Here is a 23,001-nt window from a genome sequence, read left to right as displayed (position 1 = left end):
AGAAGAGGAAAGCATCAATAATTATAACAACTTTTGATGTTCAAAGAAAATAAAATTGAAACTACAATCTCTTAATAGTTTAATCAACTACTCCAGTTAATACATAAATATGCATAAAATATTATATTGAAATTAAATGATTATGCTCTAGTTGACCGTAAACTCAATTCTGGGTGTAAAACACTACTTTGTTTTTAATGCATGCAAAACCAGTTTTCCCACATGTTATTTATTGGAATTATTATACTTTTTCTTTCAATATTAGCATAGAAACTTTCATACATAAATTAGTCCCAAACAATTGAAGATTAAGGAGTAGAACTGTGTAAGTTTTTAAAAGCTGTTCCTAAAGAAAAACAAATTTTGAACATGGCAGACAAAATTTTTCTTCAGAACCGATTTTCCAACTTGAAATAATTTGTAAAAACTTGAGAATTCCAAAAATTAAATATAAGGTGATGTATTTATTTAATCTTCAATTTTAGAAACAATTTTTATTTAATCTTCAATTTTTAAACAAATATTTCCATATACAGTTTTTGGACACAACTTTAAGAATAGTTGCTTTTGTCTTAAAGAGGAATAAACAATGAATAAAACTTATGTGTTACACATATTGCTTGCAGTTTTTATTTGAAGATATACTACTAAAATGTAATTTTTAAATGAAATATCTTTTATTTATAAATAGTGAAATTATCGATGATGACATTTCTTTTTACCTCACTGCATTTTCTAGTGATTTCTTATTTTCTTGTTCAGTTTCCTTCTGTAATCAAAAATTAAATTCTAAGAAAGAGTTCAGAAAAATATTTACCACAATGTATATTTCATAAGACAGGGAAATATACAGAGTTACCAGTACAGAAAATTGCATAAAGATGTTTATTGTATGATGACAGATATAAAATAAAGTCAAACCTTGTTAACATCCACTTAAAGGGTAAATTAGTTCACATTAAGAGTAGTTATTAGTTAAGAAATTTTTTTGATGAAAATCCATGACATTTTCTATTTGCGTTTTCTTATATATTATTTTATATACTTTCTTTATATTTAATAACTTCTATACACACAATATATTCACAATACAACAAATTATTTTATAAAATAAAACAACGTTGTAAAGGAAGAAAAAATATTATAGTTGAGGCGAAGTTCGAAAAATGTATTTACTTTTTTTCAAATTGAAATAAAAAATTCTTGAAGAGTAAATAACTAATAACTGACTGAACAATTTAGAGGAGATTGATAACAAACAAAAATCGGCAATCTTATTTGTTTCTTACATTGATTTTCCAACTTATCAACTTTATTCAAAAAATGATTTGAATTTTCATTTTGTATTACAAGAAAAGTATCAGTTTTAATTGTTTCTTAAGCATCCAAAAAGTATTTACCAGTGAATATAAGGAAAAGTTTAGCTCCACACATCTTAATTTGAAAAAATGCAATTTACGGGGTTGCTACTCAAATACATGAACAAAATTTCCAGACATTTTTTAAAAATTCCAATTTAATATTGCAGTATGACCTGACAGTGTTAGTAGTATGTAAAGGTCATGTTCAACTTCAGCATGTCACAATCTGGAACAGTTGCATGCAGTTTAACATGGGATTTTCCCATTGGGAGAGAAGTGAAGTGATAAAGTTTAATTTGAGTGGCAACGGGAGGGACTTTCAGAGGGTCTGAGTATCGATCAGTTTTCTGTCAGGGTTTGGAACAGTCGTCGTTTTCGTCGAGAGTTGTTTGTTTTCGTCTCATCTGATCGGATTGCGTGAATGTTTTGTTTTGCACGAAGCATTCAATTATACAAAAAAAAACCCTACCTTTCTATTGCAATGAGGGTATATCAGGCAGAAAGGAACCATATTTGAGTATGTATTTTTCGTCGTCTGTCAAGTTATTCCAATCCACAGACCTTCTGCCATAATATTGTAGATTAAATAAAAAAACCTCATGTTAAATGTAGGATCTGTTGAAATAAATGTAATAAATATTTAACATAGATATGTATATTATTTTAAAAGAGGGAAAAATAAATAAACTTTCATTGATGATTCTTCGATTCATCATGAAAATGAAGCAAAATCTTTGCGGTAATATTTATATAACTTATTTCAAAATCGCTTGTGTGTTCATTTCCTTCACACTTTGTTATTATTTGTTTGCAAGGATTCAAATGAGCAGATGTTTATAGTAGATAGGCGCATTATTAAAGATATGTACGATGTAAACACACATGGATATGATAATTGATTATTTAACTTTTTTTTAGGAAAATATATCCTTGCACAGTTTTATGATGCTTCGCTTTAGTGTTCTGACGAGTTCGCTTTGCGCATTTTATTTTTGTACCCCGACCCTACTATAATTTTCTTGCTCCACATCTGCTCTAACAGAACACTTTTTGATATTTGATATTTCTGGCGAGACAAACCGGGTTATTAGAACCGGAAATCATTGGCGTTCAGTTAGATGAAACAAACGAATGAACAATTTAGATAACAAACAACTGTCGACGAAAACGACGACTGTTCCGGACCCCAACAGTAAACCGATCGATACTCAGACCTTCTGAAAATCCCTCCCGTTGCTACGCAAATTAAACTTTATCACTTCACTTTCCTCCCTATGGGAAATACCCATGTTGTTCCAGATCACGACAGGCTGAAGTAAAACATGTCCCCTACATACTACTAGCACAGTAAAACTAAACTCAGCGGCGCGACACCCCATAGAGGGTCAAGGCCTACTTTGTATTTATAAGTAATATTTATACAGATAAGTAATATTCATTTTAATTGCAACATATTAAAAAAACATATTCATATATTGCATAAGAAGAACATTTTTTCTGGAAATACCTAATAATAAATATCAATAATAAATAAAATAATAATAATAAAATATATAAAATTTAATAATAAATAAAAATTATAAAAATTATTGAGGTTTAGGGAGTTTTGTGAAAGCTAACAGATTAAAAAAACTCCCTTGAGACTTTCATTCTGAAGTTTAATTGGTACAGAATAAAATTAATAAAATAAAATAAAAAAATAAAATAAAACTGAGAACCAGAGTTGGCAAGGTTTAGAACAGAATGGATTAATCCAAGGTTTAAACAAGGGTTTTAACTTAATTATACAGGGTTACATAATACTTTATTTACTTAATTTACAGGGTTAATCCTGTCAAAAACCCCTTTGTCTTAAACTGAACAAAATCCTTTTATTCAAATTATGTCACAATTTTAAAAAAAATATTGTGAAAAATAAAAGGATAATTTTTGAACAAGAAACAAAACAAAGACATGTTTTTATTTTATTAACAAAATTTATTATTATTTTCAATATTGCATTATTTATCCTTATGCAAAAACATTATTTATCAGTATTAAAAGCATATTTATTTATATTTAAGGGATAATGCAATCATTTTTGTTGTTCAACGAATTGTAGAGCTTCAAACGTTATAGATCTTTTCCTATTATACTATTTTCCTTTAATAAGTTAAAGCAAATTGTATGAAAAGTCTGAAATATTTTTAAATATATGTAATTATTATGTGTACAATGGTTAGACATATAGAAATTTTACCTTTTACTAATGTTCAAGGCTTAGGACACTTTAAAACAGTTTTAGTCAACGTAGGACAGTAAAACCGACATGTTCAGTCCTAAATCATTTTAGGACGTCTAAAACCCCAACCCTGCTGAGAATGTGAAAAATATTTTTTTTTGTGAAAGGAATAAAAACAAAATACATTAAGAATTTTTTTAAAAAAAACATAGGTTATAAGTAAAATAAGAAAACTTACATTTATCTTTTTATTTTCATTGGACTCTATACTCATTGTTACAGGGCCATCATTCTGAATGTTTACTTGCATATAGGCACCAAATTTACCATCTAAAATGAATTAAGAGATAGTTAATGAATGTTATGGGGCTATTCAATGTCTACATTTGAATTTCAAACTGATATGTCATGTCTAACTTAATTATAGAGAGATCTGATTTAAAGAGATCCAAAAATAACACACGGGATAAAAACTTTTTCTTTTTTATCAATTAGTTTATGAGATTCATTTCTTCTCATGTCAGATATAGTCTACGATTTCCAATAGTCAATGACTAACAGCCAAACATGTAAAAAATTACATCAGTTTCATAAACAGAGTATAAAAAAATTCCCTTTTTTCCCTCTTGCACATATTATACGCAATACATATAGCTGCCAACACGGATAGGAAAAAATCCAGTAAACAATTATCATGGTTTACACATAGAGAATTTTAAGGATTTTTATAGTCATCAAAATAGAAAAACTACAATTTTTTCCAGTTATCAATTGACATTAAATATACTTGAAATGTTAAGTATTATGTTTACTCATAATTTGGAATATTAACCAGCATTTAATTCATCAAAGATAGTTAAAAAACTTCATTATGTATTAGTAATACTTATTTAAAAAATTAAACAAGCAATAATCTGTACAAAAATTCTATTTCAAAAGGGAATTTTTTAGGAAACTTGGTCAACTTTAGAAAATTTTCTAAAAAGTACAGAAACAAAGAGAATTTTAATTAAACCAGTAGACTTGGAGAAACTGGCAAAATCCAGTAGAGTTGGCAGCTATGAATACATTAAGAGGAAACACATATTTACTGCGCTCTTGTGAGCTGTATTAGGATAACGAGGTTAGTTTTAGTTGCTGGAAAAGTGAAATAGGGAACAGCTCAACATAAAAGAAATAATGCTATAATAAATTAAATAATTGAAATAATGCTATAATAAATTAAATAATTGAAATAATACTATAATAAATTAAATAACTAAAATAATGCTACATTAAGTTAAATAATTAAAATAATGCTAAAATAAATTAAATAATTAAAATAATGTTAAAACAGTACAAAGCCAAATATTTCGACAAAAAATAAGCACCTTTTAAATACAATACACATTAACAAAATACAAAATAATTTTCAAAGACTTTACATGATCAAGATAAAATAATTAGTTTCTGACAAAGAACTCTTTTCTTGATTATATAAGCCATTATAAAATCATCGAGAGAGCTTTTGGTATAATATATAGAGGGTGGAAAATGAAGTCTGAAATAGAGAATCTTTTGCAAAATGCTATCTTTAGCTTTCATATGCTAATGACAGACAGTAAACCGAAATAGATTGTGGTTGACTGAATCATGAAAATTTTGATTAGAACAATGTGAAAAGCATGCTTTAAAAAAGTACATGGCGAAAATCGACATAATCAAAAATCAAGCACTTTTAAAAAATATGCAATGAAAAAAGCACCTTTAAGGGCTTTTAAAAAATAAAAATCGAAAATAAGCACTTTTTAAAAACGCTACGCACCTTGCATAATAAATTAATAATTCACTGATCTATCATGTTTATATATCCCATAGATTACGCTTTGAGAGGTCTGCATTTCTTAAAAGACAAAAATTCCTTGTTTTACATAAGAAAAAATTCTAAATCTCCTGCATTTTCCCTGTTATTTTAGATGATTTTTTAAATTTCCTGTATTTTCCAGGTTTTCCCTGTGGAGTGGCAAACCTGTAAAAGCATTCACCACCACTAGGCTGCCTAATAGCATAGCTACCAACATGAATAGGAAAAATTCCAGTAGATTTTATTAAATATAAATTTCATGATAATTGTTGCAAAATATACTAAATATTTTACACATAGGAAATTTTAAGGATTTTTATAGCCATCAAAATAGAAAAACTGCAATATTTTCCAGTTATGATTGATTTTCCAGTTGTGATGACATTAAATGATCTTGAAGAGTTAGGTATTATGTATATTCATAATTTTGAATAGTAATAGGCATTTAATTTATCAATGAATTTTATAATTGAAGCTCGCTTTATTATGTGTCAGTGGTGCTTATTTAAACATTCAAGCAAGCAATAATCTGCAGAAGAATTCTATTTCAAAATGGATTTTTTAAGGAAACTTACTGAATTTTAGGGAAGATTCTAAAATGAACAAAAACCAGGAGAATTTTTATTGAACCAGTAGACCAGAAGAAACTGGCAAAATCCAGTAATATACTGGAAAATCCCATGATATTTAAACTTTGGAGAGTTGTTTATTAATATTTTTATAGCCATTTATGAAATTTTCTGACGTTTTATAGATTCACTATTAGAAATGTGTATGAAACTCTTCACCTTGTTTCCTCATAACAAATCTTTCATAAATTGGAAACATTTGGTTGCTTTTTAAGGGAAGCTGTGATCTTTACGTCCTCTTGCTAATGCGAAGAATTAAGTAATGTAAGAGGCCTGTCCATGTCAATCAGAACTCAAAACATATTTTGTCCTACACATAAAAATTTTCATGAAGGATAGATTTTTTATCCTTGCACACCCAACTGAGCATTTAATTAATTACCAAGAAATGAAAAAAAAAATTTTTTTTTAAATTTCTCAAAAGTAATATGGATTTGGTGCTTACCTTTGACGTGTTGGTCATCGTAAGCATGCTTCATTGCAGCCACAAAATCAGAATAAAATTTCTGAGAGTTCTCAGGATCCATGGACAAATGAAAATCAGGTTTGTTACCTTTCAAAGTTGCATGAAGTGTAAACTGTTAAAATAAAAATAATTTAAGTATGAGAAAATATATGTGTAAAACTATGCTTATTTTACAGAGACCTTAAAGAAATATAAGCAATATTTCATTTCTTAACAAAATGTTTAAGGGGGAGTCTCAATGTTAATTTTCTCGGGTGATTGTGAATGAAAAAAAAATATAATGAAGGATGTGAGATCACAACGAAGAGGTTCTGCCTTGCAGTTTTCGAGAGTGTTCTTGTACGGTCATCCAACAGAATGCCAGATATGAAAAATCTGCTTTCTTTAAATAGCCTCCTTCAATTTTGCATTGCAATAAGTTTAATACTAATTTCAATAATTAAAAAAAAAATTTTTTTTAAAGTTATTATTAAATAAAAATTAGTCTATAACTTGATGAATATGTATGTCAAATTCAAAAACCATTTTTAAAGTGATATTTTTGAAAACATTTTAAGACAATTACGGAAATTTCATCTCATAATTAACTTGATGTTGCTAATTTTTACTTTAGGACCATACATTTAAGTATACAAATCAATAACCAGCAATTAAAAAAACTTTAAAAATCTACTGGCAGTTATAAATTGTATTGACCTGGAAAACTATAACTACTATCGCCTTACTTTAAAAGCGCATAAAGAAAATATAAATATCTTTTTAAAAAAAATTTTGTTTCAAAAAATAAGAAGTAATTAGAGAAAAACATTTTAAATAACGTTTAAATTTAAACTAATTTTTTTAAAGAAATAGATTATATCTAGAATTTTGAAGAAATATTAAAAGCTTTCATAAAAATATTTACTTTTCCATTGCAAAAAAACAACTTTTTATCACTTATATTTTTATACTACTTTAATACCACAAATTGTAAATTCATATTAAATTAAAACTCTTGTTTGTTATTTTAAAATGTGCTTTGTGTACAGGGACAGTAATTACAAAAATATTCAAATCAAAATTTTTTCACTTCTTGCAATAAAATGGAAGAAAATTACGGTGACAGTAATCACACACACAGAGATATTTTAAAAGTGAAATTGCTTATTGATCGCAAAAGAAGTGGTTATGCAATAAAACTTCACTGTTTTATAGACATAGCTGCCAACATGGATAGGAAAAAATCCATTAGATTTTACTAAATAATATAAATTTTATGATAATTGTTGCAACACATACTAAGTATCTTACACTTAGGGAATTTAAGATTTTTTTTATAGTAAAACTGCAGTATTTTCCAGTCATAATAGACATTAAGCATACTTCAAATGTTTACTCATAATTTCGAATATTAATAGGCATTTAATTCATCAAACATTGTAAAAAAATTTCTTTAATTGATTTAAAAAGAGAGCTGCGAATAAAAAATAAACTGAACAAAAAAAAAAGTTTTGAACTGATTTCCATAAATGAGGTTCACTTCATTATGTATTAGTAATACCTACTTATTTAATTATTCAAACAATAATCTGTGCAGAAATTCTAGTTCAATAGGGATTTTTTAAGAGAAATTACTAAATTTTAGGGAATTTCCTAAAATGTACAAAAACCAGGAGAATTTTAAATAAAACCAGTAGACCAGGAGAAACTGGTAAAATCCAGTACAGTTGGCAGTTATGTATAGAGAAGAGTGTTCATTGAAGTTATATTTTATTTAAGAGCCATCTATAGTGCCTTATTTGCACTTTTTGCACTGCGGGGGGGGGGGGGAATGCAAAATGATGTCTAGAACAAACTATATAAATAGAATATTGATAATACATATTTAAATAGACAGTCATATCAGAATATGCATTCATCATAATGTATAACATTTTCATAACTAATATAATAAAGTACTTAAATGGTTCAGGATTTTTGTGTTGACGATAAGGGAAAGTTATGACATTTTATCTATTTAAAAATGTAATTTAAATACAAAATGCATCTGATAAATTTTTTTTACTCCTTCTGAGTATTTCAAGCAATACATACAATTAACCGTTTGAGTGCGTCGTTTATTTTGTACTGAAAGTGTCTGAAAGTTGTTTTGTACCAAGTGCTCCGGAAGTTGATGTTCATTATAACCATTTCAATTGTTCTCCCAAAAAAATTACTACGCATTTCATTCCGCACTATTAGCATATATATAAGAAAACTCTTCAGCACTCAAATGGTTAAGTAACAAAAATAAATATTATATTAAGAGGTATTGCAATATAAATCAATCAGTGATAAAGGACAATTTTAACAAATTGAGAAAATAACACTAAAGTAAGGTAATTTTTTATCTTATATCTGTCATTGAACAGCCGATCCAATTTTTGGGTTTACGACTACTGATGTTCCACTCCGTAACCTTGTAATCTTGAACCAATCCAGAAGACAAGGAAACTCCTGGATTAATTACCCAGAGGTATGATTTGTTATGGGAACTTAGAGGAAGGACTTTGTGACTCGACAGATTTAACGTGCATCAGTCACCATTTACTACACAGGGAGTCTTGGGTCGGCCTGGGACCGAACCCACGAACTCTTGGACATGGGCCCAGTGTCTTTACAACCAGGCTATCCCGGCCCCAATAAAGTAAGGTCATTGAAGAACTTTTTTTAATATGGAATAGAGCAGGTCTGGCCCACCCAAATAGTTGAACGCACCGCTTTGATGACGAGAAACAATACCACGCAAAACATGCTTTTTTAAAAAAATAAAATAAATCAGATTTCTTTGTTATACTGGGATTTAAATAAGATGACTTTTTAATTAATGAGATTTTTTTTATTATTTCTTTCAACTGATTTCTGTAAATATATTTTTAAGTTAGACATTGCACACCTTAACTAGTTTTCTAAATTGCTATCAGTTAAAAATGCGAATGGTAAAATCTTTATAAACCTCATTGTTGAAAAAAAAGTGTCATTAACAAAAGTGGATCTAAAACAATGCAAAATATCTTAAGTTGGAATATCGCTCGGAAGTATGAACAAATTTTAATTATTATACTTCTTTGTGCTTTGGCTAGCAAAAGGATCGTAAACTAGCGTCTTAGGCCAGTGTTGAGTTTTGACTCTTTGAACTCTTCGGTAAAATCATCACTTACTGATGCAATTTAATAAGACATAACAAAATTTCATACCCACTAAGTAGGTTATCACATTTTATTATCGCTGATCCATTTTCTTTGCGATTATCAAACCAAATTGTTATTTTCAATTCATATTAACGTTTTATAACATAGTAACTTTTTCAGAAATTGTATAACGTAAAATATATTTCAGTAAACTGATTTTTGCAAACAAAATTATGAACAAATGAATTAAATACATGAAAAAATAAAAGATTAAAAATGCAATGTAAATACAAGGTTAAATTGTAATATGTTACTTATCTAAACTTACTTATCTTATTTAAATTATGTGTAATATGCATACACATGATACTTATTGTATAATTCTTATAGATTGTAAATCCTTCAGGGTGTGTTAAAATACTTCAATGGATATATATTACATATTATTAAAAAAAATTTATAAATAAATACAGATAAAAAAATGTATTGAGTATGTTCAAGATACTTATCAAAGACAGTACCTGCTCTCATCTACTCAGATGGAGTAAATGGGTTATAAAGTCAAGCTTTTTTAAAAAGAAGGCTCTGAAACCTAACCATTAAATTTATTTTATTGAAAATTTTGACGCATTTTATATACATTGGATTCATATAGAAGATTAAATATGACGCATAAATTATCTATTTTGTTAGATTGTTTTCTTACATTAATGCATTAAAAAAATGTTTTGATATACCCACTTTATCCCCAGAGTGAGGTTAAGTGGGTATAGTTCTAAAATTAGTATATATTTCCCTGAAACACATATGGAAATATTGCTTTAGAAAAAAAAAATGCTATTAAATAAATTTTTTCCTTATTATTAGATATAATGTTCATGGCTTTCCAAATTGGGTTTTACTTCTTATAAAATATATTTTGCTGAACTCTGCACAATTTCATCAAAATGCATAAAAAATGTAATAGGTTTTGGCTTATTTGAAAAAGTAAACGAGAGTGTAAAAATTAATATCTACAGTGGTAATTAAAAGTGTAAAAAAGTAATTAAAAAAAGTTTAATTTTAAAGTTTAATTTAATTTGAATTTTGAATAATTTTATTTTAACGTTGAAAAACAAATACATTACTATAAAAGAGTTAATACATTATTTGTATTAAAAGTTTAAGGTAACAGTACTTTTCAGGCTTTTTGAGAGACGAAGTCTTCTGCTACATCAGTTAAATTAATATCCTGCCAGGCACCACATTCAATAATCATGATTGACAAATTATTCAATCTGTTTTAAATTTTAAAAAAAGTAAAAAAAAAGAAGAAAACATAAGGGAATAATAGCTCAATGCCCTCATACTTTTTGTCTTCCAAGCACTGTTCAAGTACTTCTTTGAAGTACTTTTTTCAAATTACAAACGAAAACTTAAAAACTAATTGTACTACAGAACATGATATTATGTTTTCCGTTAAAAATAGAGAGAGAGAGAGAGAGAGAGAGAAAGAGAAGCTAGATGATTTTAAAGATTTTAAAGCTAGATGATTAGAATTTAAAAAAATAAAGAAATCCCAAAACTGTTCATCCTCTCTAACATAATCCACTCACTAAAATAACATAAATACATGAAAAACTTTCTGGACTAAAATAAAGAGAAAATACAAATGATATTAAGTGAGGTCATTGATGCTGAAAGGGTTAAAACACTACTGAGTTGCTTTCTCTGAAAAGTTTATAGAAATAATTCTTCCAAATTTCTTTCCTTGATTAAACACTTCTCTTATTTTTAAACTACTGATATTCCTTTAACTTGCAGTCAAAAATTTTTTTTAATCATCTACTAAGAACATAGAAACATTAGATATGTAAAAGCAAACTATTAAAATGTAAAAAGTGACTTTTATGTCCATAATTTCAATCAAGGCTGAAGATTAAATTTTTTATAAAGGATAGGTAGGGATAGAAGTTTTATTATTTACAATACAAAATTACTACATAATTTTCTGATACAAACTACTTTTTCATTCTCCTGTTATACCATCTATTTACATAGAAGTATTTGTTTAAATTTTCTAGTGTTTCAGTCTCATAATTCCTTCATGATTTTTCTTTAAATTTACACTAAGGAAAAATTCCTTTAACAATAATATTAATATATTTTCTAAGCAAAAAATGTCGTCATAAAAGAATTTTTATTTAATAATAATATATTTATTAACAGCAGTTAATTTTTTTAAATTTCACTAATGAATTTTTTCAATATATATATAGAATTATTATTAATATATTTTATTCATTAAATTTAAACATTTTAGATTGTTACTTATTCATAATAATTATTTTAATTGTACAAATAATAATTTTCTATTGTTTTTATTTAAAAGAAAAATATCCATTTACTAAGTTTGCTTTTAAAACTTTTATTTGTATTAGATTTATAAGAATCAATGCCTCTCACAAATCAGGTAAGATCAATACATTAAAGAAAAACAAGCATTATTTTAAACACATAATTCAAATTTTATGTCAAATAAAAATTTTAATTTTTCAAAAATAAGAAGAAACATAAAGCATTGTTCTACTGTTGTTGAATGGCAGACAAAAATGCCCTTTCCCGGAATTGTATAGCTGGTGCAGTAAATGAGTAAAACGAACCACCCCATTAAAAATCAAATTTCAGGTTATCTTTAGAAGTCCCCTTCTACAAGAACATATTATACCATCATTAGTAACATGTCGTTATTGATGAGACATATGGCTGAACCAATTATTTCCTTTAATATTTCATCTCAATCTTTCTGACTAATTAATTTTTTTTTTTTTTAACAAATCAGTTAGGATGAAGAAAAAAAAACTAAATGTGATAAACTCCAGAGCCCTTTTGGAATTCGGGGCCCTGGGTCAATCCTAAAAAACGGCTCTGATCTGTATCTTTAAATCTGCTCATTAAGTCTAACCATTATGCTAGTTTGGTGATTTGTTTAATTGTAATATTTCTGTTGTATTGATATTCCCTCTATCATTCTTCCCTTTAAAAAATAAAATTGAAAAGAAATTTTGTTTTCAGCTTCAAAATTACTATGTACGGGTAATAACCAAACAAGTAAATTATTTTTTAGCTATTTCATTATAAAATATAGAGCATTAGATACTTACAAGAGCTAATACAGAAGTAAAAAAAATATTTCTATTCATACAACGCTTAGCTATGCCTAACCATATACCCACTTAAGCCCACCTCACAAAACAATTCATAATAAATTATTTATTATGAATTAAAGAATAAATTTCAAAATTCTATTTAATAGAATTTTGAAATTTATTCTTTAATTTCTAAGTAGATCTGTTCTTTACACGTTTCTCTACCAGTTTGAACTAAAATTAATAGTTTCTGACAGCTTTTAATGAAAGTTCATCAACAGTTTAAACTAAAATTTTATAAGTTTATCATAAACAGATGGTTTAAAAAACATTAAATTTCTTTTTATCAGTTTCTAAAAGTGAAATAAAAATGCTTGCCACAATTCCAGTAAATGTCTCTAAAAATATTAAATAAATTATTTCAACTTAAAAGGAGAAAATAGATATTTTTTTAAACATATACCCACTTCATTCCACCTGACCCTACCCTTTAAAAAAATCTGTATTTAAAGATAAAGTTTAGAATAGTAAACCCAGAATTTGGTAAAAAGAATAAATAAATAAATAAATAGAATTTAGAATATTAGTTGAAAGTCAAAACATTTAATCTAATTACTCAATTATTCACTGCTTCTCTTATGGCAACTGGAATCAAAAGAATATTTTCTGATTTTTGATTAGTTCAGTTCAAACTGTGAAATCAGTTAGAAATTGAATTGTTTCTGTTACATTTAAATACTTCACTTCTTATAAGAAATAAAGAGAGACTTTCTGCTATTTTAAATTTTTAGTTTAATGAAGTGGACATGACACTTGAGACTAAATTTATATTTTAACCAGTACCAAAAATGTATTTTATTTAATATTTATGAATCCTATTTTTGCTTGCTAATATTATTTTGATAAAAATTTTGTTAATTACAAAAGAAACATCAAACTATAAAGGGAACATAGAATAATTTATTAATAAAATGTGAATGCATATTGTATATATTGGTTGTTTATTCATACATAATTAAATTTAGTCATGAGAGCCACTCTAAAAAATTTTTAAGACTGAACTTATTATTTTTTAACCAAATAATAGTGTCTAGTGTTGTTTACCGGACTTTTAGAAATTTATAGCTCACTGTCACCAAAATTTATCTTTCCTTGATTTAATCCTCTACAATTAAATCAATTACTTGGTTATTTTTCTAAAAAATTTTTCTTCTTTATTTTATGTTTATTTTGTAGAAAACAAAGCAAAAATAACAGCTAACCTTGTATATCTTTTTACACCTATAACTGAACAACTAACTTTTTCCTGAAATTATTCATGGCTCTATTTTTCACTTTATTACTTATATTTTGTACTAGCATTATAATTTCTTTCTTTCTTTGTAATAATCTTGATGTAACTTTGGCCAGCATGTCAATAAGCTGGGNGGGGGAGCAGATTTAGATTCAGAAATCATACAAATTTTGGTTACGCAAGCAGATAATCAATACCATCTGTCAGGAATTTAAGAATAAGATTTAGCGTGGCTGACAAAAATAAAATAAATAAAAGTCCTGACACCATTCTTTCATTGCAGTGTGTCATCATTACTAGATCATTTTGCAATAATTGTAAAAAAAAAATTAAAAAAAAATTTTTTTTTCATTAAAATGTACTATTTTCTTCAAACTTTTAACAAAAAAATTATAAATTTCTAATTTAATTTAATTAGGAAAATTTAATTTATATGATAGAATTTATTAGTCTATTGATTTTTCTCAAGACTGATTTCATTCCCCAGAGTGGCACCCATGAATTTACTGAGTATTTCTGCTGACAGTGAGAATTAATGACTTATACATTAGAATTTTAAATTAAATACTGCTTAGAAAAACACATTTTATTTTGTTTGCAAGTGCTATAAGAAATTTAAAAGACTCAGAACTGTGAGACAAGAATAAGTACTTACTTGACTAATAAGCAGAACTTCATACTTTTTATCCAAAACACTGAGACTCCACCTTTTATTTTCATCATTATCAAATAATCTTAGGTTCAATAATTTTCTCACCCTTAAAAAAAAAGATTCACCAATTATTACAAAGAATCTTTTGTGATAATATAATATTAATACTTATACATGGTGACCTGTTAAAGTTGTGATTAACTTCTAAGCAGAGTTGGCAAGATTTAGGACAGAAAGGATTAATCCACAGTTTAAACCATCCTGTCCAAAACTTATTCACTCAAATTATGTCACATATTTAAAAATAATATAGCGAAAAATAAAATGTTAATTTTTGAAGTAGAAACAAAATGAAGACAAGTACTTTATTATTATCTTTAACATTGCTTTATTTATCCGTCTGCAAAAACATAATTTATCTGTATTAAGAGCATATTTATTCATATTTAAGGGATTCACTTTTGTTGTTCAATGAACTGCGGAGCTTCAAAAGTTATAAATTTTTTCCTATTATATTATTTTCCTTTAATAAGTTAAAGCAAGTTGTATAAAAAGTATAATATATATTTATTAATATATGTAATTATTATGTTTACAATGGTTACACATATAAAATTTTTACCTTTTACCAATGTTCAAGGTTATGAACACTTTAAGACATTTTTAGTTAATTTAGGACAGTTTTAAGAAAGTAAAACCCAAAAGCTCAGTTCAAAACCGGTTTAGGACGTCCAAAACCCCAAACCTGCTTCTAAGGGATAAGGATTAAGAATTACAAAGCAAACCATGACTGAAATTAAATAATTCCAGAAAATTAAATTAAAAAATTCCAAGGTCATTACTGTCTTTATGCATAGGCACAGCCAGGGATCCCAGGCACTCTTGAGAATCTTACTCTTTGTAAATTGCATTATAAGAATTTAAAAAAAAATTGATTTATATATTTTTTAAATAAATATATGCAGGCATTTCTTTTCATAAATAGTGATTGATTATCATGCAAAGAACAATAATTGGAATAGTTTTATCACCAGGAAAGCTTAAAAAGGCAACCGAAATCCCTTTTTTTACGTTTCAATGAAGTTTTTAGGTGGATCGTGTTTCTTTTGATAGTCAAAATGCACTTAAATTTGTTAAAATTATTGCATATCTTAAAAAATGCTTTATTTTATGTATGTGAAGTTTTTTAGTTCCATTTTAAACAGTATGACGTGTTATAAGGGACTGAAACATTTGTGTGCCTGCATGCAGATTCAGGGTCTCTGCATACTATTAAGACCTTGCATGCCTAAGGCACAACTGAATCACTCAAGATGTCACTTGATTAAAAACTTCATTCTTTTTAAAAATTAACAAATTGGAAATAACAGTCAGCATTTTTTAAAAGTTGTGAATGAAATGAAACAAAAGTGCTTTGAAGTATGAAACACAACGCTGCCAACGAAAAATAAAGGTAAGAAACAAAACTAGAAAAAAATCACAGTAGTTAAGAGAGTAAAAAGATGAAATTACAGCAGTGGTCAAGACGAGCAAATCAGAGCAAATTGAATTACCATGTGCTGTGGAGAAGTGGTGAGGATCTAATGTCATTAACAAGGACATTCACGTGAATGAAGATTTTTAAATCATGCTTTTTAATTTTTCTAAACATTTTCTGAAGCAGTTCTTATTTCCATGATGTTAGAAGTCGACAAAAAGTTCCATACTGTTATTCTAAAAATTACAGTCCTGATATAAAGGAACATTAACTGAAATTAGACATATTTGGAAATATAAACTAAAATATCTTGTATAAATTATATAACCAAGGAATAGTAAAAATAAGATTTTAAGAAAAACTTGTGATGTAACTATTAATCAGTCCTGAATGAATGCGGTCCAGGGGCAATGGCCCACCTCACCCAACCCTAAGCACGGCAGAATGGTTTAATGTAGAATGGTGCAATGAATAAAAAAAAAGGCCATATTTAATAATAATGAATGTAAAGAATAAAAACAAACAAATATGGAAGGTTTTCAAATCCTTTGATTGTCACAAAAGTTATACATAATTATTGTGTTACATTTCAACGCCCTCTGTTAATTAGGCATGCTATAAAACTGTTATTTGACTCAAATTTCTGAAGTTCCTTATAATTTTTCACTGTAACTAAGGAGAGTAAATCGGATTATATTTTTTACTGTTTTATTACATAACCAGGGGTAATTGTGAGTCCAACTCAAAAACCCTGAAAATTTCTTGCGTAAAATCATTAATGACCCATTTCAAACAATTAATGTCTTTATAAATTTAAATCATTGATTCAAAACATAAAATTCTAAATAAATTACATACAGCATAATTTAAATAAATAATTATGTAAAATTTTACTTTCATCTCTAATCACATTTATTATTCCACCAGAAAAAAATATTTACAAATGAAAGAGATGCCAAGTATAAATTCTAGTTCTAATATTTTTAAATAAAATATACAGAAATTTTTATACATAAATGTGATCAATGATTTTTTGAAATTTCTGGACCTTGGATTTCTGGATCATGGTTAGAGAAATATCCAGAAATCCAGATTTTTTCCAGAGCACAATCATCTATGCACAACAGAAAAAATAATTTAAAAATATTCTTTAACAGATAAAATTGTACCAAATATTGATCACAAACTGGGTAACAAGAGATTAAAATTTAAAAAAGAACTATGATTAATTGCAACTTAAGTCAATTCTAAAAACCTAAATTTTTAGAGAGATACCTAGATAAAATTGTGACAGACAGAATCAAGATGAACTAATACTGAACTGAAATTATGATACACAAACTTTTATAAAAGAAAAGGTAGATATAACAGAAACATGCTCTTGGATTATGATTTTGAAAAATGTGATTTCGGATAAAAGTTATTTTATGAGAGGAATGCTTTTAAAAGAATCCTTCTTACTTCTCTATTTTAATATGCAACAGGGTGCGTAGCCAAATCTCTCAATAAAAAATAGGAACCTTTAAAGTACTTTTTAAGCACTCTAAAAATATTTTGAAGCACTATATACATTAACAAAATGCAGAATAATTTCAAAAGACATTACATTATCATGATAAAATAACTAGTTTTTGACAAAAAACACTTTTGTTGATTAAAAAATGATCAAGAAATTTTTTCGGTTCGATATCAGAGGATGGAAAATGATGCCCGAAATTGATAATATCTTTCAAAATGCAGCAGAGTTGCACATGAGAGTGCAATAATCTCTCAGAACCCAGCTCAGTAGACAGACATACGGACTCCCAAGTATTTCATCAAACATGATTGGCTCTTTCATACGAAAGTACAAAGAAATGCATTGTGGTTGAATGAATTGTGAAAATGTTGAATAGAACAATGTGAAAACCAATGTTTTGTATAATACGCAGCGAAAATCGACATAGTAAAGAAAACAAATATTATTTTTGTAAGGGGAAAATTAAGTCCTTTTTAAAAACACTTCATGCAACAAAGCACTATTCAGCACTTTTTAAAAATGCTATGCAGCACATACGACCCACAAAACATACTTCCACTAATCTATAAAAGTGTTATTTACAATGCTATAACAGTAAAGGGAAAGAAGAAAAAAAAGTTCACTAACATAAAATCAATATCTTTTCTAGTGTCATCTCTGGAGATTCCAATAAAAATACAGAGACCTCTTCCTATACTATTGATTGTTTCTCCATCAACTGTAGGAAAATATCTAATAAATAAAGAGTAATAAATAAAACATCAAAATGTCAGCAATTCACAAATTTGAATGAAAAACAATAATTGCATTTCTTGCTGAAACAGGTTGTAAATTGCATGTTCAAGCAAGAAGCAAATTATAATGTAATGTACACCATTTTTAAAGATAAATTTTAGTGAACATTTTGTTTGTTTTTAGGAAATAAATATAATAAAAGTAGATATAGGATAATTTTAACCCACAGAATTTAATATTTCCTAGCACCTAGATACAATTTTAATGCATAAAGAGACATGTAAATAGTACAATTAACTATGATAAAGTATGTCACTACTTTATAATTTTAACCACACCAGTATCCATCCATATGTACATGAAACAAAAATATATTGTAATACACCCTGTGGCAAATTTTTTTGGAGCTATCTGCGGCAAAACTCTCTAGTATTAATATTGTTGTGCAAGATACTTTTGATAATAACAAACATTTCTAATTTAAAATACAAAAGCACTATGTTAAAATATATATATATATAAATTTTTTTTAATTGAACATGTGATAATTTTAAATTCTAATATTATAGGCGATATTCTCTCATTTTGTGAGGAAAGGGGGAGCAGAAATTATTTCCTTCCATGTCGCAAATAATCATCACAATAAGAAAACAATTAAAAATCATAAAATACATAATAGTAATTGCTGGAAAGAAAGACCGATGATGAAAAGAGTGCTTCGTTTTGAGATTATTAGGTTGTTTGGAGTAATTTACTGCCAACCAAACAAAGAGCTCTTGCACTGACTGCATGGTAATACCACTTTGATAAAGCTGCCATGTATGTCAGTGCTTCCACTTTAATTTACCAATTGGCACAAATCAGGGATTTTAATACAATGCTACAGAATTTTTCAATACCTTTGTCATAAGACTTATAAAATATTCATAGCAAGGGATGGGGATGTGCATGCATTTCTTGCCTTGATTCAGTAAAAATACATAAAACTTATTCATAATATAAATTATTTTTCCAGCTTTTTAAACTAACAAACTAAATTTAATTTTATATTTACCTGAATCACTTGCATAAGAGTAACTTTTGTAAATGTAGTGAACCTTGTTTAACAAAAAACTTAATACCATATGCATGAATTATGCAAATAAAAAATAAATATAACATAAAGAAGTGTTTTAACCAATACTGCTAACAAGGAAACAAATGAAATAATTATACCATAAATTAAAATATTTCCTGGTAACACATATTATCGAATACATCCTCGTAATATCATATTAAATTATCAAACACACGAAAGAATACTTAGTCAATATAAAAATGAAACACAAAGAAAATAAGGATTTTGAAATTTCGGTATAACCTGAATGAAAAAATACTTCTTACAACCTTTCATTTTACAACTGAAATGAATTTTTTCCCTGAAACATGCAGTTTTGAAAATCAAAAGGGAATACTTCCCTATTGTGATCCGTCACGCCAAGGTTCCAAATAGATTTATGACTTAAATTTTTTTGAAATTTAATTCACTTAAAAATTATTTGTACCTTTAAAAAGTCAATTATTTTTCAAGACCAATCGCAATAGCTATAAAAATTTTGCATTAAGGTTTTTACACTTGGTTTGTAAAATTTTCGATATAACCTTTTTTTTAAAGTTTCAATACTTATTCTCATTCTGAATTAAACAGTAAGGCCAAACTTTCTTATCGTGATTTACGGCTGAAAAATCACTAATTCTTGGCAGCCAGTGAGAAACTTCAAAAAACATCACAAAGACGGACTGCCTCATATTGTATAGCATGTTAGCCACCCTCGAAAAAACCTCATGTTTTTTTTTCCTTCAAAAAAAAATTGTCTAGATTAAATTTTTTTTTACTAGTGTCTAGGAGATTGTAGTTGGCGAGACAGACAGGGCCTGATTATCGCCTAGGCCCAATAGGCACGGGCCCACACTTTCTGGGGAGCCTCAAAAATTAGCAAAAAGTCCACATTAATACATTAAAAAATATAAATATATATACTGAAAGAAACAGTTTATATTTGAAATATTATTTATAGTGTGATAAACCAAACTCCTGTAAACATTGCACGAATCAATTTTGAAAGTACATCTGAATTTTAATGGGTGCAATTTTTACTCCAACGGCTTAAACAAATGCAACGAGAATGCATATTCACAAAGTCTCTTATAAATGATTAGTGTCAACAAGAACTAAAAGCTCATTATTAACAAATATGTGAAGCTGTAGATGGAATAGGCTGCAAACTTTAAAATAATTCAGCTAATCAGTGACTTTTAGCAAAAATCATTGATTTCAATTATTTGTGGTCACCAAACTATTTTTATTTTCATACAACATTGTTTTGTTGTTTATATTATGCTTTAATATTTAGATGCGTAAACTTTATCTTAGAAAAATAATCTTCAATTGTCTACTTTCAAAATTTTTTAGAATGTATCTCTTGAATCATGCAGTTCAATAGATTCTTTTTATAATTAGGACTACTCTTCAGAAATTTAATTTCAAAATAGTTTGTTAGGGGCCCCAAAATTTTGTGAGCCTTGAGCCTAAATTAGTCTTGATCGGTCCCTGGAGATAGATCACGATATGAAAATATTCCCAGATAACAAATGTATGAAGATTGGAAGCAGTTTTTCTGTTTCACCTGAAACGCTAGCATTCATACATCTCTGAATTAATGCTCGCATTTCTTATAATTAAGAAAAGAAGGTATTCTAATTTCAGTATTTGAAACAAGCTAAACGCTTCTTATTTGTTGGCTATACACTTCGATTGTTGAAGAGTACGACGAGCTCTTTGCATTAGCTTATAGCTTTATTTTCTATTAATGTAGTTTAGGGTTGAGGCTTAATAGATAGCAGGAGCTTTTAGTTGTTGTTGTGATTCATTTACGTCGCTCTAGAGCTGCGCAATGGGTTATTGGCGACGATCTGGGAAGCATCCCTGAGGATGATCCGAAGACGTGACCTCACAATTTTGATCCTCTGCAGAGGGGATGCAGCCCCGCTTCGGTAGCCCGACGACCTGCACGCGAAGTCGAGCACTTTACGGTAGAACAGTTTAACGAGGACCAATACCGCACACCCTTGGTCTCTACTCAGACTGATCCAAGTGGTTACCCACCCTCACACTGACCGNCAAAAGGGAATATTTCCCTATCGTGATCCGTCACACCAAGGCTCCAAATAGATTTATAGCTTAAATTTTTTTGAAATTTAATTCATTTAAAAATTATTTGTACCTTTAAAAAGTCAATTATTTTTCAAGACCAATCGCGATAGCTATTAAAATTTTGCATTAAGGTTTTTACACTTGGTTTGTTAAGTTTTTGATATAACCATTTTTTTACAATTTTCAATACTTATTCTCATTCTGAATTAAACAGTAAGGCCAAACTTTCGTATCGTGATTTACGGCTGAAAAATCACCAATTCCTGGCAGCCAGCGAGAAACTTAAAAGAACATCAAAGAGGGACTACCTCGTATTGTATAGCATGCAGCCACCCCCGAAAAAACCTCATGTTTTTCTTTTCGTCAAAAAAAATTGTCTAGTTTAAATTTTTTTTTACTAGTATTTACGAGATTGCAGTTGGTGAGACAGACAGGGCCAGATTACCGCCTAGGCCCATACTTTCTGGGGGGCCTCAAAAATTAGCAAAAAGTCCACATTATTACATTAAAAAATATATTTATATACTGAAAGAAACAGTTTATTTCAAAAAAGGCATTTTTCATTTGAAATATTATTTATAGTGTGATAAACCAAACTCCTGTAAACATTGCAGGAATCAATTTCGAAAGTACAGCTGAATTTTAATGGGTGCAATTTTTACTCCAACGGCTGAAACAAATACAACGAGAATGCATATTCGCTTATAAATGATTAGTGCCAACAAGAACTAAAAGCTCATTCTTAACAAATATGTAAAGCTGTAGATGGAAGGCTGCAAACTTTAAAATAATTCAGCTAATCAGAGACTTTTAGCAAAAATCATTGATTTCAATTGTTTGTGGTCACCAAACTTATTTTTATTTTCATACAACATTGTTTTGTTGTTTATATTATGTTTTAATATTTAGATGCGTAAACTTTATCTTAGAAAAATAATCTTCAATTGTCTACTTTCAAAATTTTTTAGAATGCTTCTCTTGAATCATGCAGTTCAATAGATTCCTTTTATAGTTAGGACTACTCTTCAGAAATTTAGTTTCAGAATAGTTTGCTAGGGGCCCCTAAATTTTGTGGGCCTTGAGCCTGAATTAGTCTTGATCGGTCCCTGGAGACAGATCACGATATCAAAATATTCCCAGATAACAAATGTATATAGATTGGAAGCAGTTTTTCTGTTTCACCTGAAACGCTAGCATTCATACACCTCTGAATTAATGCTCGCATTTCTTATAATTAAGAAAAGAAGGTATTCTAATCTCTGTATTTGAAACAATGATGAGCTCAACGCTTCTTATTTGTTGGCTATATACTGTGATTGTTGAATAGTACGACG

General features: G+C 27.9%; 1 protein-coding gene across 4 annotated transcripts; it reads right to left on the bottom strand.

Moving 5' to 3' along the window:
- Nucleotides 1-62: 62 nt before the first annotated feature.
- On the bottom strand, nt 63-23,001 carry LOC107445072 (D-aminoacyl-tRNA deacylase). Of its 4 annotated transcripts, XR_006226100.2 has the most exons (7): nt 19,529-19,730; nt 18,367-18,457; nt 14,747-14,849; nt 6,500-6,632; nt 3,821-3,912; nt 1,831-1,976; nt 63-769 (listed from the first exon to the last, which is right to left on the bottom strand). XR_006226100.2 is itself a non-coding variant. In XM_043050657.2 (6 exons), the coding sequence occupies exons 1-6, from the start codon at nt 22,890-22,892 to the stop codon at nt 719-721; spliced, it is 513 nt and encodes a 170-aa protein (XP_042906591.1). In that variant the 5' UTR covers nt 22,893-23,001; the 3' UTR covers nt 63-718. The 4 variants fall into 4 exon arrangements, 3 of the variants coding, with proteins under 3 accessions (XP_042906591.1, XP_015914880.1, XP_042906590.1); XM_043050657.2 differs by lacking the exons at nt 1,831-1,976; nt 19,529-19,730 and adding an exon at nt 22,850-23,001; XM_016059394.3 differs by lacking the exons at nt 1,831-1,976; nt 19,529-19,730 and adding an exon at nt 21,141-21,292.

The sequence above is a fragment of the Parasteatoda tepidariorum genome, chromosome 9, assembly GCF_043381705.1.
Source record: "Parasteatoda tepidariorum isolate YZ-2023 chromosome 9, CAS_Ptep_4.0, whole genome shotgun sequence".
NCBI lineage: Eukaryota > Metazoa > Arthropoda > Arachnida > Araneae > Theridiidae > Parasteatoda > Parasteatoda tepidariorum.
The sequence above is the reverse complement of the archived record's forward strand: the minus strand, read 5'-3'. Positions and strand labels throughout refer to the sequence as shown.

Bases quoted from the DNA above. Each gene is read 5' to 3' on its own strand.
- LOC107445072 (XM_043050656.2), bottom strand. From the start codon at position 19,604: ATGCATATGGTATTAAGTTTTTTGTTAAACAAGGTTCACTACATTTAC. The intron at 3,913-6,499 runs GTAAGCACCAAA...AATTCATTTTAG, and splicing joins CGATGACCAACACGTCAAAG to ATGGTAAATTTGGTGCCTAT. The intron at 770-3,820 runs GTAAGTTTTCTT...TTTTGATTACAG, and splicing joins ATGAAAATAAAAAGATAAAT to AAGGAAACTGAACAAGAAAA.